Source organism: Odontomachus brunneus, unplaced genomic scaffold (genome assembly GCF_010583005.1).
Source record: "Odontomachus brunneus isolate Ranch 3 - 2012 unplaced genomic scaffold, Obru_v1 Obru_scaffold_053, whole genome shotgun sequence".
NCBI lineage: Eukaryota > Metazoa > Arthropoda > Insecta > Hymenoptera > Formicidae > Odontomachus > Odontomachus brunneus.
Genome location: NW_022639503.1, coordinates 1866754 through 1882965, shown reverse-complemented (window position 1 = coordinate 1882965; position 16212 = coordinate 1866754). Strand labels below are relative to the sequence as shown.

Here is a 16212-nt window from a genome sequence, read left to right as displayed (position 1 = left end):
AGGCAGGTAGATAGCATATCAAAAAGCGGTAGATTTGAAATTTAAAGCGGTAGATCTTTTATTTCAGAAGTTTCGTAAAATATAAGACATAAAACTGATAGTTAATAAAAAAAATATTCTAATTATAAATAATACGAATACCTAAAACAACTCAATAGCAAATAAAAGAGAAATTATACTTATAATGAAAAGTGTACTCGTATTTTTCTGTAATCTTTATTTAGGGTGCGGTCCAAAAACCGCTACAAATGCTGCGCAGCGTTTCTTGTTCTATTTCTCGGATTCGAATGAAGAAAGAGAAAGAAGTAAAAACTCTACAAAGTATTTGCAGCGCCCGCTGGATCATACCCTTATGGAGGATTCACACCGCGTCCGATGTCCGAAGTACGACGTCAAAAAATTCAATTCTTCATTGGAAAGCTGTTCTCTTATTGGATATCGGACATCGTACGTCGGACATCGGACGCGGTGTGAATCCTCCATTAGTCTCATTAAATATCACAAATTTTGTATAAAACTGGTTAACAGAAAAAATATTCCAATTATAATAAGTAATACGAAAGCCAATGCGGGATGGGAACATAGAGTTCCTAGAGATTTTAGTAGGAAAGACGATAAAGCACACACTCTTACATAATGCACAACGCATAAGATAATTAACCAATCAGAATCCTCATTTCTATTGCCACGATAAAAATGAAGGACTCTGGTCGGTCAATTTTCCTATGCGTTTGGCTGTCACAACAAGAGTTGTAATCAATTTGCAACTAATACAGAACGACCTTTTGTAGAACGACCTTTATGCAGGATTTACACTGCATCAAATATTCGATGAACAGCGACCAATTGAATATAAGCAGGCTTCAAGAAACAATAACGTAGAACTAAAAAGAACAAGAATCTTTTATTCTTAATGTGTATTTGAACATTAAATATGCCTTTCTGATTTTCAAGTAAAACTTTATGCAGGACGCTTGTATAAAAAAAATTTTTTTTGAATTTAACGTATTTAATAGACAGCATCCGAATACGCGTCAAGAGTACTGCTTCAAGCATATTTTATGAGACGAATATGATTTACTAGATGTTGCAAATATTTCAAGATGCTATATAGACCAATCATAATTTTTCTTTAAGCGCTTCGAAGTGTTTGTAGCGGCAAATGGATCCTATCCAACGTTGTGCTGGTCACGTTATTACAACTGTTTTCGCTCTTGTCAGACGTCTAGTATGATAGGTTATTTGCAACCTATATTTAACTAAGTTCCTTTCATTTTACATACAATCATCGTATGAAATCTTTGCACATTTTACAGAGTTATAGGAAATTTCGATAATATGACGACCAGGACATTGCTATATCTAGGTGGCACAGCAAATAAATGGTGTGAAGGATTTTCAAATTCTTTTCCATCACTTATTATTTACACATTTTCCTCAAATCTTCCTCATATTTCATAAAAATTTGTCTACGCTTTTCAATGCTCTTTCTTAATGTTATTATATATCAAGACTAAAATAATTACAATTATATATAACCTATTACAAGACTTCTAATTTTATATATTCATTATTGTAAGAATGTTACAAATTTATACAATTTTTATCATAAAGATATACGTTTGTTACATCTCTTCTTTACTATACAACTTTTCTATGATCTACTTTTACTGTAAAAAACTATGCTTTAAAACTGAAATGTACTTGTGAATTTCAGCCTTTTTACATCTGTACAATACTGCAGGCTTCAATTGCAAATACCACAATACAGGCAAATAAGGAACCTGAGAAAATTGGACATTTCCATCAAACAACCAAAATCTCCTTTTCTAAATATTAATTCTGAGACTGGGAACATACAGCCTTTAAAACTATGGAAGCATCTTGCTTTTGCTGTTACAGTAAGCACATAAAGTTTGTATAAAATACTATTTGTGCTTTGTATCATATTGCATCAGAAATTATAAATTTTACATAGTTAAAAATTAAATATATCTTTACATTTATTATATGGATAGAGTTAGAAAATTAATACAGTAATAAAGGAAAGCATATTTTGGCTTACTCATTTCTATATTCTGTTTTGAAATAGCTACATGTATCATTGAAAGTAAAATCTGTATAATGCTGATTTCTAATAATATCTTCTTAAGTATATTTATTCTTAAAGTATTATTAGATAAAGCATTTTTATAATCAGTTTATACTTCTTCCTCACATTAGTTTAGCGGAGTTTCCATGATGGGTGCTGCAATTTGGGAATATGAATATATCAGACAAGAAACACATAAAATACTCCATTATTATAAATATTTACGAATTCATGTATGTATTAGTTGAGGAGACACTCAGCAGATGAGTTTCCATGCATTTTAATGTATATAATAATGCATCACTTAGCGAACAGGATGGAGAGGCGAGATAGAGACATGGTGGAATAACTTGACAGAGGGTCAAAGAATGTTTATGCCCATACTTTTTCTAAATACTATTGTATTCTTGGCTTGGCGAGTGCCAGCATGGCAAAAGGCTATGGTACGCTATTTCACTGCCGATCCCAGCTCCAGTAAGCTATATTATTATCTTGAGACTCTTTACCACGGCTATATTGATATATGACGTCAGAAGCGAGAAAATACACGCTAAAAATTCTTGCAAAATATATAAAAATAAAAAGATGTATCTATAAAACGACACTTTCCTGATCCCAGACAACACAGATCTCTAAAAGACATCTTGGGAGTATCTTGAAGATATCTTTAGGAAGTAGAACGTTCTCTGGTTGCCTTTAAGACATCCCTTGGAGCTCTGTGTTGTCTGGGAGTAGTAAAATAGCCGGAATACATTCTTTTTGTTTTAAAAATTAGTTAATAACAGTAAAATTAACATGACAAAATCATGAAAAAATGTAGGTTAAGAAGGTAGGTTGGGTGTTACGTTAATTTTATAGTTATTTATTGTTAAGACAGAAGAAAAGTATTTCGGCTATTTTAGAGATGTGTTTAATTGATTGCAAGTGTGATTTTATAAATATATCTTTTTGTTTTAACGTATTTTGCAAGAATTTTTATCATGTATTTTCTCATCTTTGAATAATCGAAAATTGCGCGACAAGAAGCTAGAAGTCTTAAACAATTTGTGCAAATTTCTCAGCATTTTTCTGAATATTGATTGGAATAATTTTTATGCAAGGGGTATCATGCTGGCCTATGGTACTTTCCATGTTTTCTCATCTCAGCATATTTCATCTGGCTGGGAATATGTATGTATTACACAGCTTCAGCACGATAGCCGTGTCATCGTTGGGGAAGGAGCAATTTCTGGCTGTGTACTTATCGGGTGGAGTAATCTCTAGCTTTGTTAGCTACTTATATAAAACCGTTACTAGAACAGCAACCATGTCTTTAGGAGCGGTAAGCAACTTGATTAAAAAAAAAAAAAGAACGAAAATGTGAATGATATAATTGTATAATAATATATGTCGTACTAACAAATTCGCTAGTTAAACATTTTTTTATTGTTTTTTATTTGTTTATTCATATTACTTTTACTTCAGTCGGGAGCCATTATGGGTGTTCTTGGATATATCTTCACAGAATTTCCTACCATACCACTGCACATAATTTTTCTTCCTGCAATCACATTTACAGCTGGTACGGTATGTATTATAAATAATATTGTCACACCACTATATTGTAATGTATTCGTATTTCTTACAAGCTAAAATTTTCATTGCAACATTTCTCAATTAGGCATTCAAAACATTAATGGCTGTGGAAGCAACTGGTTGTCTTTTACGATGGAAATACTTTGATCATGCTGCACATTTAGGTGGTGCATTATTTGGAGTGTAAGTTTTGTAATTTTGGTTAAGATTGGTAATTTTAGAAAGATCCTTTTCTTAATGAAGGAAATACTGGTTATTTTTTAAATTTTAATAACTTTTTAAATATGTAACTATCTTGTTTTAATTTTTAAATAGCATGTAGACATATATATGTATATTCAGAATCACTTTTGAAAATTATAGATTCTGGTGTTATTGGGGCAGTCAACATATTTGGGAAAAACGGAAGTCATTTCTAACTCTGTGGCATGAATTACGGGAACCTCGAAAAACCCAATGATATTTTATAATGTATATTCTAAATCTAATTATATTTTCGGCAACAACATATTCTTTATTTGCAGATTGTAAAATTTCTATTTATTCGTGACGTGAAAATATTTTCAGATTGTAAAATTTCTATTCATTCGTATATCACAAGCAGCGTAAAAGTGAAAAAGAATATATTATATATTTTTATTATTTATAGTATCCAATTTTATATAATGAAATATAATTTGTTTCTCAACAAAACAATGATATATGTAGAAATTGCATAACAATTATTACTTATGTAACTTAATTTTTATTTAAAAACGGTTTGGTTTTTTTATTTTAATTTGTTCCTGTAAAAAATATGTAATCTGTTATTTTGAAAATCTTTTTTTCTTAATAAAAGAATAATAACATCAGATGGATCTAACTTTTGAGGAATTTCATATGGTGTTTGAAGTGATCCTCAATAAATGTAGCTATAAAATAATAGCTGTGATCATAGCCTTCCTGAAATCTGAGGACAAGTGCTATGCCATTATCCTTTGTTGCAGCATTTAGTAGATTCTCTGGTAACAATTGTTCTTGTTTTAGGAACTGATCTTCCTTACCCTAAAATCGTAATTTTGTTACACATCTATATGCTGTAGGTATACCATAAAGAAAACTAATCCTAAAATTAGACCTGATCGATTAAAATATCTAAAGGTGGTCCATTATATATTTTTGCCAGTTCGGTAGCATCCCACTGTTTCCACGCGTCATTATCCTTTGTTTCTCCTAGATATCCTGAGAAAGCTTTCTTTCCCCATGGACACTGCATTGGATTACTTATGGGTGCAAATGCTGAGACAGTTTTATATTGTCCAGGGTTTTTAAGAACACATATTAAAGCACCATGCCCTCCCATACTAAACAGGAGATACACAAATGGAAAAATCTTTTAAAAACCATTTACAAAATACTTTTATAAAGAAGTACTTCTCTCTTTTCTATACCTGTGGCCCATGATAGATTGTTTGTCAGGCAAAGTTGGAAATTCTTTATTGATCAGAGCTGGTAATTCCTTGCTAATATAGCTGTACATTCTATAATTTTTCTTCCATGGTTCACATGTTGCATCCACATAAAATCCTGCACCACTGCCAAAATCATAACTGTCATCTTCTCCAGAAATATTTAGTCCTCTTGGGCTAGTATCTGGTATAACAAGCAACACACCATGTTCTGCAGCATGTCTTTGAGCTCCAGCTTTCTCACTGAAGTTTGCTTCAGTACAAGTGAGACCAGATAACCAATAGATAACTGGAACAGGACCTTCTTCAGCTTGAGGTGGCAAGTAGATGGCAAATTTCATTTTGCATCTTAATTCTGTGCTGTAAAATTATTTTTGACATATATAAAATATTTACAAAAATAGTAAAAACAGACAAATTATATTTTAACAGATCATTGATAATCATGTTTTTATATTAATATTTAAAATTAATATTTACCTGTCATGCGAATATACTTTTTGCCATCCTCCAAAACTTTTTGTACTCTGCACTTGCGTCAATGTAGACATTTTGAAGTTATTTGAAATTCTTACTTATGGTTAGATAATCTGAAATATTGTCTTATTTAAGCAAACATTACATTAGTCAAAGATCACAGGAGTTAGATCAACTGTATGTTAATAGTTGGACAAACTACTGTTAAGATTATAACTTCCGAATTTACGAACTGTTATTCATAGATATTGCATACATAATATATCTTTATAAAAAATCTTACTTTAAATAATATATCTGCTACGATAATTGAACTTTATTAGAAAAAAGGATCCTGTTTATTAAATATGGTAATTTTCAAAAAGACGAGCTTCCTCATCGATTTGTCTGAAATTCCAGAATATTGTATATTTTATTGCGCAAAACACAAATATGAAACTTGAAATCGTCGTTCTTAAGTAAGACATAAATTATAAGATGCTAAAAAGTGATAGTTGGGATGGGAAACGTACTATCAGCACACGGCATATAAGCACACACAAAATGCAATTCATTAAACGCTGCAAATACTTTGAAGCATTATATAAACCAATCACAGCTTCTCTTTAAGCACTTCAAAGCGTTTGTGGCGTCTAATGGATCGCGTTTACAATGGTCCGTAAAAGTGCGCGAAACTTGAAATATGGTTTAAGAATATTTAAAAATATAAACTTTCTATAGTTTTGTAATAAAAAGAATTAAAAGAATTAAATAGTACATTTTTAGGGCGATGAGGGCTTTGCCCTATCCCGCTAAAAATCTAATCTAACTCTACCCTCAAGCATTGTGATATTTAATTATTAAAAGATATACACTTATGTACGTACATTTTAACAATAAACATTAAGGCCATTTTATAATTGCGTAAACCTGATTGTAAATAATTACAACACCAATGAGAAAAAGTAATCAGTGAATAAAACACTCTGGTTAGCTCTGGTATGTTCTGAATACGTTTACGTAATTGTAGAATAACCTTATCACAATGCTTTAAGTTAGGGTTAGGTTAAATTTTTAGCGGGGTGAAGGGCAAAGTTCCTATTCCGCCCAAAAATATACTATTTAATTGTTTTATTATAAAACTAGAGTTCATATTTCTAAATATTCTCAAACCATAAGTCTGTCGTTTTGAAAGAATTTCTGAACTAGTGTTATTATTCGCACTCATACGTTCATATGTTTTTCTACATTATCAGTATGACATTTCCTAACCTCACACCTTTTTTTTAGCATTTTATAACTTTTTTTTACTTAAGAGCGACGATTTCAACTTTTATATTCGTGTTTTGCGTAATAAAATACACGATATTTTGAAGTTTTAGGAAAATCAGTGAGGAAGCTCGTCATCTTGATAATTACTCTAGATAAACTTAAGAGAGCAAGTTAAAGCTTTTTATGTAGTTTTTGCATTACTATAAATATTCTTCAACTGTTAAAAACTTATTTTATATTGTTACTTACTCTGTATTGTTCGAAATATGCTGGCGACACTTGTAGTTTCAGCCGAAGCGCTTGCAAGCTCACGATATAACGCAATTTTTATCATAAGCACATACGTTGAGCCGGAAACTCGTGTGTAAACGCACCTTTACATTTGCCAGATCTTACTCTTTCTGATATGACAAATTATTGCATGAAATTATTGTCATTTTTTATTATAAAGAGATAGCAAGTGAAATATGACAAAAATCATGCTTTGGAAGAATGCGTACATTATAATTCACATTTATTCTAATTATAATAGTATTGCAATTATTTTATCACGGTTTCTGTGCAAGGATGGATCGCTTTGACACAGTAGCCTTCTTACAATCACATTTTATACTTTTCTTTGATGCATTGCTTGTTACTGAAATCAAATATAGCAGTTATTAATTATTATTAAGATTAGAAAGAAACAATTTAATAATAAATAAATAAATAAAATGTATTATTTTGGATTGTTCAACTCTGCATTATTCCAATACGAGAATAAAAGAGACTCATGAATAAGCTAAGCACATCAATGGAGATCTAATTTCATACTCTGAGGATATAAATTAATGATGTTAATTATGTTATGATATTAATGATGTTATTTAAAAAGAATAATCCAGGATTTATATATGAAAATATTTTTTCATTTGAGCAATCCAAACAAGAATCTGGTAATATTTAAAAATATTGTAATCTGATACACACATTTCTCGAATTGAGGTTCTATCTTGATTATATTCCCGATGCTTTCTCTTGACGACGTGAAAACGCTCACGCGGCTAGTGCTCTTCAGAGGTTGCTCCGCGGAGTCTGCAGAGCTGTCGCATGAACTAATGGGCGATCTAATCGACGGAGAGAAAAATGGTAACTCGATATTCTTGGCCATCAGTAATTTCTTGACGTACGCTTCGGCTTCCACGTGACGAATCGTGAATTCCGCGATATCTTGAAGAACCAACGCGTTCTGTTCCTGAAGTTCTCGTAGATCTACCTCCCTCTGAGGAGCATTTCAAAATAAAATGATCATTCTTATTATCATTATGTGGAATCAAATGTTACTGTTACCTGTTGCAAAAGCACAATGTCGTCTTTTTTGTAAATATACAAATTCTGTATATCCTTCAGCACTTTACGAAGACATTTGTCGGCTCTAGACATCTTCTCTCCCTGTTCCGCTACCTGTTTCTCGACACTCGATAAGTATCGTTGCTTATTCTCCCTCTCTTCCTTTGCTTTCTCGATATCGTCGAGCAGTTGAGAGTAATCGTTCTGTGTTTTCTATTCAATATAATTTGTAATATTTTTATTTCTATTCTTATTTATAGATTTCTCAAAATCGCCTCTATTTAATTTTGTTTGTGCAACACAAACTCTACTTTAAAAAATTTCTATTCTTAAATTTTATTTCATTTTCTTTTGACTTTTTATCTTATCAGATTGTTTCTCACTTTTTAGAGACGGATATACGCGTGAAATACCTGTAATTCGTCGAACGATCGTTGCAGCTGCGATTGCCTCTGGCATTGCTTCTGTTGCGCTTTGTGCAGCTGCTCGTCGAGTTTGTTCTGTTCCATCTGTTCCGGTCCGTTCTGGTCGACTGCGCCCAGACTATCCTTGTATTTGTCATTGCACACGTTTACCACGCGCAACGTGTTCTCCATACTGCGTATCTCCTGTTCGGTTCGCTTGATGGTCTCGTCCAGTTTGTCGCCTTGCTCCCGCAATAGATATCGTTCCTGAGCGCTCTGTATTTTGAGATACGCGGTGCTCATCGGCACTCCATCCGGGGTGGCGCCGGACGCCGCGACGCTGGTATCGTATCGCGCCTGCAATTGTCGTATTCTGTTTTTCCTCTCGACGATGGCGACACGCAGCTCTGAGCAATCGTTGTTGGCGATTCTCTTCTGCACAGCGAGCGCCTCCTTCTGCGCCGCGATCTCCGCTGCGCGCTCCTTGAGTGCCTGTAAAGAAATGTGGATGAATATCTAACTTAATCTAATTTAGTAATTATTATTATATCGAGTTTTTTTAAATGTATTTGATCTCAGATTATAGGATCATTCATCATTAAACTGATAATAATGATTCTTTTTTATTCATATGAATTAAAATAAAATAATCATATTGGAAGATAACTTACTGCTTCAAGATGAAGACGATACTTCTCTAAATTGTACACCTTGTCGCTCACGTTCGATGTCATTCGCTCGAGCTGTGATACTCTGAGGCGCATTATATTTTCCTCTACTTGCCTCTCTTCATTTCGGAATTGTGCGGCCTTCAATCGCTTCTCGCCTCCGTCTAACAACAGCAACAAGTCTTGCTTTTTACTTCTCAGTCGCTCAATTTCATTATTTTCGTTCGTCAAACAGTTCGATGTCATTCTCATGTCGTGCTAAAAGAATATTTTATTAAATCTCATTTAACTACATTTTCTCCAATCATACTTTGATTACATTTCTTTAAATGTAATTTTTAGTTAGTTAAATTTTCTTCGTACGTTATGAACTTGAGAAAGAAGTAAAGTGTGATAATCACCTCCAAAGTGGCGATCTGGCTTTGCAGCAACTTGGACGTGGCAGTCTTTTCACTCAATACAACTTGTAGCTCTTCTATTCTCTTCTGCTTCCTCTCGATTTCGCTCTTGTCATGTTCGAGACCTCTGATGCGCTCGAGCTTCATCTCGCACTTCTGTAGGTTAAAATCGACTTGATAGAGAGCCTCCCTCTTGTCCTCCAAAAGCTTCTTTTCCTTCGCTAACAATCCAGCCAGCAGATCGATTTTCTTATGTTCACGCTGTGTCTGCATCTGCAGAGTTTTTCTTTCGTGTCCTAGTTCCACAATTTTATTCGTAGTGCGTAAAATCATGGACTGTAGTTGCTTTGATTCTTTGATGATCGTGGCTTTCCGTTTTTCGTTATGCTGAAAGCAATGAATTGTAACAAATTACCACTTTCTCAAAATTAGTTTTACTATTTTTAATTTTAATGTTTATTTTTATTTTTAATGTTTGTCAGTTAGAAATCAAATTATTTATATTATTTATAAAGAATTTATGAAGATATACCTCAATCATCTTTTCCAATCGTTTTGTTCTGTCCTCAACGTTCAACTTTTGACTCTCGATCTCTTCTAACGTTGACGTTAAATCTTCGATTCGCTTCTTGCAATCGTCCGCCTTTGTCCGTTTGTCGTCAATTTCGATTTTCTTCCGTTTCGTGTTGGCGCGAACTTGCTGCACACGACGTGCCAGATCTGTTACCAACTTCTTTTGATGATAGACCTGTTCCGACGATGAACGATAAGTAAGCAATTTGTTTTATAAAATTACGAAAACAAATTCAAATAATAATGTAAGTAGTTATACATATTTAAATTACTTCGACGTTGTAACTATCGATCATCTCCGCAGTTTTACGTTGTTCGTCTCGGATAGCAATAAGTTTCCTTTCTGATTGTTTAATCGATTCCTCTAGTTGCTTGTTGTTCAAAACTTGATCTTTCAAAAACTGTTCAGCTTCTTCGAGGTTCCTTTTCTTTTCTTTATCGATCTCTCGCAACGTCTCGATCTCCTGCAAACAATTAGTTGCAGAAGTATAGAATAATTTATATCATTATAAAATAGAGAGAAATTTTTGGCATCAATTAAATTAGTTTTCATTTGTCTTACTCTCAGACAGTTTTGTATGTCGTTGTCTCTTTGCCGCAGAACGTTTACGCTTTGCGTCCACTGATTTATCATCTGCTTGCGCTCCTTCAACGCCTCCATACACAATTTCGCCGTGCGATCCAGGACGACCTCCAACTCCTGTGCTTCGTCGACGGCTTTCACGGTAGCTTGACGATAAATTTCAAGCTCTGTACTGAGCTTCTGCCGTTGCTGTTCTAATTCCTAAAAATCGAATTGTTCTACCTTCGCATATCATGTGAACTCAGGAAAAGAAGATCATATATGAATTTTGTCCTTACATGGATATATATAATCATACGTAATTATATATGTCAACAAAAAAATATATATGTGCAATATATTATATATGTACAACATATATTATATATGTACATATATTATATATGTACAACAAAAAAATATTTATACAAATAGAATGTATTCGGGGAGCTCGCTATTAGCGCTATTCAGCGCTACCGTGTCATTCTATCCTTGTTATATATTTAAGGAGCGATAAAGATAGAAGAACGCGGTAGTGTTGGTAGCGTGCTCCCCGAACGCACCCATAGTATATGTTCGTGCTCCTAGCGACACATGAAATTTTGTTCGACGTTTAATTGAATGAAATTTCCTTCCTATTTCCTTCTTCAATTTAACATTTAACATCACTTTTTCCATAATTGTTAAACATCAGATATAATTATTCTTTCCTAGGAAGATAATTATTTACTTATAACTGATATTAGCTGATGCTTTGGTCATTTGTATACCTTATATTTTTGCGTGTCCTGCTTCATGTAACTTTCTATCAGCTGATTATCCTCTTCCTTACGTGTAAGTGTTTCTTCCCATTTGCGCAGGCTGTCCTCATCAAAATGAACTATCTGCTTGGTCTCAACAAGCTTTTTGCTTATCTTCAGCAGCTCCTTCTCCACATTTGAAACTCTGCAGTTCACATCTGTCCATTCCCTTTCAAATTCGCGTGCTTCTTGGCGCAATGATGATTCCATATTGCTGCTTAAGTGGTAGAGATGATTTTCTGCCTCCAGCTGGATCATGTGTTCAGTAAGTAGCTTCTGGTTGAATTCGTGACGCGACGCGATATCGCTAGCGTGCTGTTTGATCATCCTTAATCGTTCCTCTAGGTTTTCTAGTTTTGTGTTCAGCGACAACCTGCATGCTGTCTTTTTAACAATCTATAACACAAAAAAATAATTTGTAATCTTGAATTAGTTTTTTAAATAATCTTTAACTAGTTTACATGCAATATTAAAATTCAGTTTAATTTATTGTTGTACAATTACTTCTTGTATATCTTATTAGTTTCAAGCTGTCTATTCAATAAATAAAATCAGATATTTCTGAAAAAAATCTATTTGAAATAATAACTATCTCTTTATTATTATTTTACAGTTTAACTCTCATACATCCAAGAGATCTGCTATTGGAACAAGTAGGATTTACTTGATACATTTTTTTAATTCCCAAATCATCTAAGATATCATAAATTACTTCAGTTAGAAATTTATTTTACACTTAAAATCCATTTTTTGTTTTAATTAAAGAAAGATAAAGGTAAAAAGTTGAGAGGAAACTATGAGAACTGTCACGTCTGACATATATTTACTTCTTCCTCCAAACGTTTGTTTTCCTCATTAGCTACAGGAATTCTAAAGCCATCCTGCCAGCCCAGTTGGCTCAGAATCACGTCTATGTCGGTTGTCGTCATCGCAATACTGTTTTCTGCTAGAAATGAGTCGTAAAATTAATCTTAACAATCCAAGAATACTGTACCGGGATACGCGAAACGCGGCCAAGTTTGTATTTACGCGTCACCAAGGTAACCGACAGTACCGCCAATGCAACGGAGCAAATGGCCTCTTTTCCTTCATGTCGACCCAACGATACCGACCAATCAGAGCGTCGGCAAATCTCTAGTGTCTTCTACGTGCGGGACTACAATTTCACTTGCGTTGGTGGCCCTCTAGGCGCTCTCGCGGCGGTCGCCGACGTGCGCGACTTCACCTCGATGGCAACAAAGATGGTGGGCCCAGTGTGTGCATCGGGTGTGTGTCTCCGCTGAGGCGCGTTGACGTCCGTGACGAACGTCGTACGGCTTGGACGGCGGGCAGCAGCAACAACAGCAGCAGCAGCAGCAGCAGACGCGACCAGTGAGCGAACGAGTGAGTGTGCGACTGCGATCACGCAATTGTGTGCCGCACGTCTGCGTGCGTGCTTGCAAGTGAGCGAGCGAGCGAGTGTACGAGCGTACGTCTGTCCGTCCGTCCGCTCGCCCGCGAATAAGTGCGTGCCTGCTCGCCTGCCTCTGCGTGAGCGCGGGGCCTGGCCGCCGCGTTTCCGACTCGAGTGCGACGAAATATGTCAGAGGCTCCGGAAGCATGAGCGAGGGAGCGGACTCGGTTGCGCAAACCTGCGGGGATTCGCTCACGACCTTGACAGACGAAGGCGAGCGGGATGCAGCGACGACCGCGACGGCGACGCAGCCGTCGCAGCTGCAGCAGACGCCACCGCCATCGACAAGGGCAACGTACACCGGTAGGAGGCCGCGCTGTGGCACCGGTGGTCCACCGCCATCGCCCTATATGTGGATCGACGGCCGGCAGTTGCGAAGCGCCCTGGTCTGGGTCAAGAAACCGTCCGAAGTTAGCGATCCGCCCCGACGAGTCAACTTTCCTTTGAGCGACAATCATCTGGTGACGGGCTACTTGGAGCCTGCCAATCCTTGGCGACACGGTGAGTGTCACACAGTAGTTTCTATCTCGGGTTTTGCTGAATGCACTTGGAGAGGTACGCCTTGGAGTACTCTGGCTTGAGTAGCTCTGGGCATCAAATGTGAATCTTTTCACATAAATTTGATTGTTTCTTTTTTTTTAATTGTTTTTAATTGTGTAATTATTTTCCCTAGTATGAGATCATGAAAAGTGTGTAATTTTGCGGTACTTGGAAGCGAGCGTGAATTTTTTCCTTCATAAAGTAAAAAATTCAGTATATTCAGTAAAAAGTGAGTATGTCCACATATTTTCAAGATTAGATTTTTCATTTTTCATGAGTTCACACTAAGGGAAAAGATTTGTTATTAATCTCCTGGTTGGGGATTTGATAGTGTCTATGACAGAAATAAGAGAAAAGAATCTGAGAACCTATAAAGATTCAGTTCTATGATTTGTAACAGCTCTATGATTTGATATAGAATTGTTGGAGATGATTAGCTCAGTATTTTTATGATATTAGAGCATTGTTGATGCTTGTTCTCAAAAATTTGAAGAAGGCTTTTAATATTTTATTTAAGATATACTGCGTTATAGATATTTAATATTATAATTTTCATGGATATCAAATTTGATGCTAAAGTCATAATTTTTTTTTTTTAGGGCAGGGAGAAATTTTAATATAATGTAATATAACTTTACCCTGAAGATACTTTACTTTACACTGAAGATAAGGAAATATTAATGGAAAGTTTAGGATTAAAATTGTTATGGGAGGTATATTATTGAATAATCAATGAATATTATTCATTGAATTAAATACATCTTATTTTCTTAGCTATTTTTTAGTGCAGTTATATTTTGCCACTATATACCATTAGGTTTTTTATAGACTGTCCTAAGTGAGAGATTTCGCAATGTGAACCATGTACTAATTATAAGTTTGACGTGATGTTAAAGTCTATCTATACAATATAAAATGAAGCTATAACAATTATCATCTTTCATGATTTAATAATCACGTCAAGTGTGATAAAATAATATTGTTCAAATAGCAATTGTAGATTGCTTTCAATTTTTAAATGCACAAATTCTCTATCTCTTGTATTTTGAATAAAGACCTTTCTGAGATTGGCACTTATGATTATAATTCAGACTATGTATTAAGAAGTGGAATATATAATTGTCCCCAGCTGAAAATGTGAGTCGCAAGGATTTAATATTCGCATACAAGGAGTCCTGTGCGCGTCACAACACTGAACCCTTGCAAAATGTTTTAGCACAGCTCGAGGTAAATATATCTCTGTTCCTTTGTTACTCCACACTTCTACATATAATTCTTAATAGTTCATTCTTTCTGACATAAAACACAAGCGATGTTAAATTCAGGTGTGAGCATGTTGCAACAAAGTAATTTCACAAGGACCAATTGTATGTATATGGAAGTATCGAGCTTGTTCACTTGACCAAAACCAGCTGAAATGTAAACGTGAAGTTCATTACTTATTCTTCCTTTATCACGGCATTTTGGACACGCTACTTGTTTTAGCAATCTAGCGAGATCTAGCGAGATTTTCTTGCCAGATACATTGGGCCTTAATAGTGCATGGACATAGCTCTGCTGCTTTCAAGACGGCATTTTACAAGTTTTCCTCAAACTTCCACATCCAGCCAATTTTATGCGGAAGAAAGTCTTTGTTTATTTCTATATACTTTCGTTCTTGTTACATAGAATCTGGATATATCTCACGATCGTTCTGAGGAGCTGAGCTTGGAGGGAGAAACTTTGGACCAGAATCATTGTGAGCCATTGGAGGAGATACTGAAGAGAGTACAATTTAACAGAATTAATTTAGAAGGGACATCTTTAAGCGAGGAGGTACTTTCCCGAAAATTATATTCAATTACGAAATATTTCCAGCGGATTAATATTATTGATTGTAATTTAATATGTACGTAATTAGAATACTAATGTGCAGTTGTTATTACAGAGCTCTATAATATTATTTGATATGCTGGAATACTATGAATCCACAAAACACTTAAATATCTCGTCTAATCCAAATATTGGGCCACGCGGCTGGCAAGCGTGTTCGCACATGATTAAGAAGGTACTTCAATTCTAGATTCAATTCTTTCAAAGAAAGCATTTAATTCTAAACAAGAAAACCCACGCAAAAGTGCCTCCTGCCACATATTGATATTAGCTCATTTTTATTTTTGCTTGCTCATACATAATCTACTTAAATACTATTTAGTATATAGGATAAAGAGTATTATCATACTGTTATATCTAAAGTAAATTGCTAAGAATGCAATTAACGTGCAGTCCCATTTGTTTAGACTCAGTGTTTAGAGCAGCTCGAAGCGAGGGATGTAACGCTTAACGAACAATACATGAACATTTTGAACCGTGCATTGCGATTAGTCTGTCATCTGCATGTCCTTAAATTGGAAAATTGTGGACTGTCGGGGAGAGCAATCGTCATTCTTGGTATTTATTGCATAACAATATATTTCTGTATGTTTAAAATATTGTATTATAATGATATCACTAATTCAATTGTGTCGTTTTAGTGATTCGTTGTAACAATATTTACTGGCATTTAGAATTTATAAGAATAAAATAATTCGTATCAAAACATTAATTTCACCGAAATTAAAAATACGAAAACGTAGATTTTTTTTTTTTTTTTTTTTTTTTTT

At 34.6% G+C, this 16212-nt stretch overlaps 3 protein-coding genes across 15 annotated transcripts in view; 2 read left to right on the top strand and 1 right to left on the bottom strand.

Annotated features, from left to right (window-relative positions):
- Window positions 1–864: 864 nt before the first annotated feature.
- Window positions 865–4524, top strand: LOC116845573 (presenilins-associated rhomboid-like protein, mitochondrial). The gene is made up of 9 exons (XM_032818388.1): window positions 865–1237; window positions 1317–1385; window positions 1718–1901; window positions 2224–2325; window positions 2401–2566; window positions 3193–3413; window positions 3557–3658; window positions 3753–3850; window positions 4031–4524. Exons 2-9 carry the CDS (start codon window positions 1339–1341, stop codon window positions 4125–4127), a joined length of 1017 nt encoding a protein of 338 aa, XP_032674279.1. The 5' UTR covers window positions 865–1237; window positions 1317–1338; the 3' UTR covers window positions 4128–4524.
- LOC116845572 (S-formylglutathione hydrolase) lies at window positions 4276–12763 on the bottom strand. Of its 11 annotated transcripts, XM_032818387.1 has the most exons (14): window positions 12405–12574; window positions 11548–11973; window positions 10778–10999; window positions 10488–10679; window positions 10175–10390; window positions 9646–10029; window positions 9248–9502; window positions 8586–9068; window positions 8173–8385; window positions 7869–8104; window positions 5596–5685; window positions 5098–5475; window positions 4785–5010; window positions 4276–4711 (listed from the first exon to the last, which is right to left on the bottom strand). In XM_032818387.1, the coding sequence occupies exons 1-14, from the start codon at window positions 12504–12506 to the stop codon at window positions 4526–4528; spliced, it is 3609 nt and encodes a 1202-aa protein (XP_032674278.1). In that variant the 5' UTR covers window positions 12507–12574; the 3' UTR covers window positions 4276–4525. The 11 variants fall into 11 exon arrangements, with proteins under 11 accessions (XP_032674278.1, XP_032674275.1, XP_032674272.1 ...); XM_032818376.1 differs by lacking the exons at window positions 4276–4711; window positions 4785–5010; window positions 5098–5475; window positions 5596–5685 and adding exons at window positions 7099–7480; window positions 12632–12763 and having other exon boundaries at window positions 7813–8104; window positions 12405–12520; XM_032818377.1 differs by lacking the exons at window positions 4276–4711; window positions 4785–5010; window positions 5098–5475; window positions 5596–5685 and adding exons at window positions 7099–7244; window positions 7344–7480 and having other exon boundaries at window positions 7813–8104; window positions 12405–12589.
- A 48-nt stretch (window positions 12764–12811) lies between these two features.
- The window catches only part of LOC116845571 (serine-rich adhesin for platelets), an 11658-nt gene continuing 8257 nt past the window's right edge, over window positions 12812–16212 (top strand). Inside the window, exons 1-6 of one of the 3 annotated variants that reach the window (XM_032818374.1) lie at window positions 13511–13531; window positions 14170–14283; window positions 14700–14797; window positions 15239–15385; window positions 15498–15617; window positions 15850–16000. In XM_032818374.1, coding sequence (XP_032674265.1) covers window positions 14277–14283; window positions 14700–14797; window positions 15239–15385; window positions 15498–15617; window positions 15850–16000 — 523 coding nt within the window. In that variant the 5' untranslated portion in view covers window positions 13511–13531; window positions 14170–14276. Of the gene's footprint in view, window positions 13532–14169; window positions 14284–14699; window positions 14798–14895; window positions 14990–15238; window positions 15386–15497; window positions 15618–15849; window positions 16001–16212 lie in introns of those variants that run through there. The other 2 variants (XM_032818373.1, XM_032818375.1) reach the window with 2 other exon arrangements.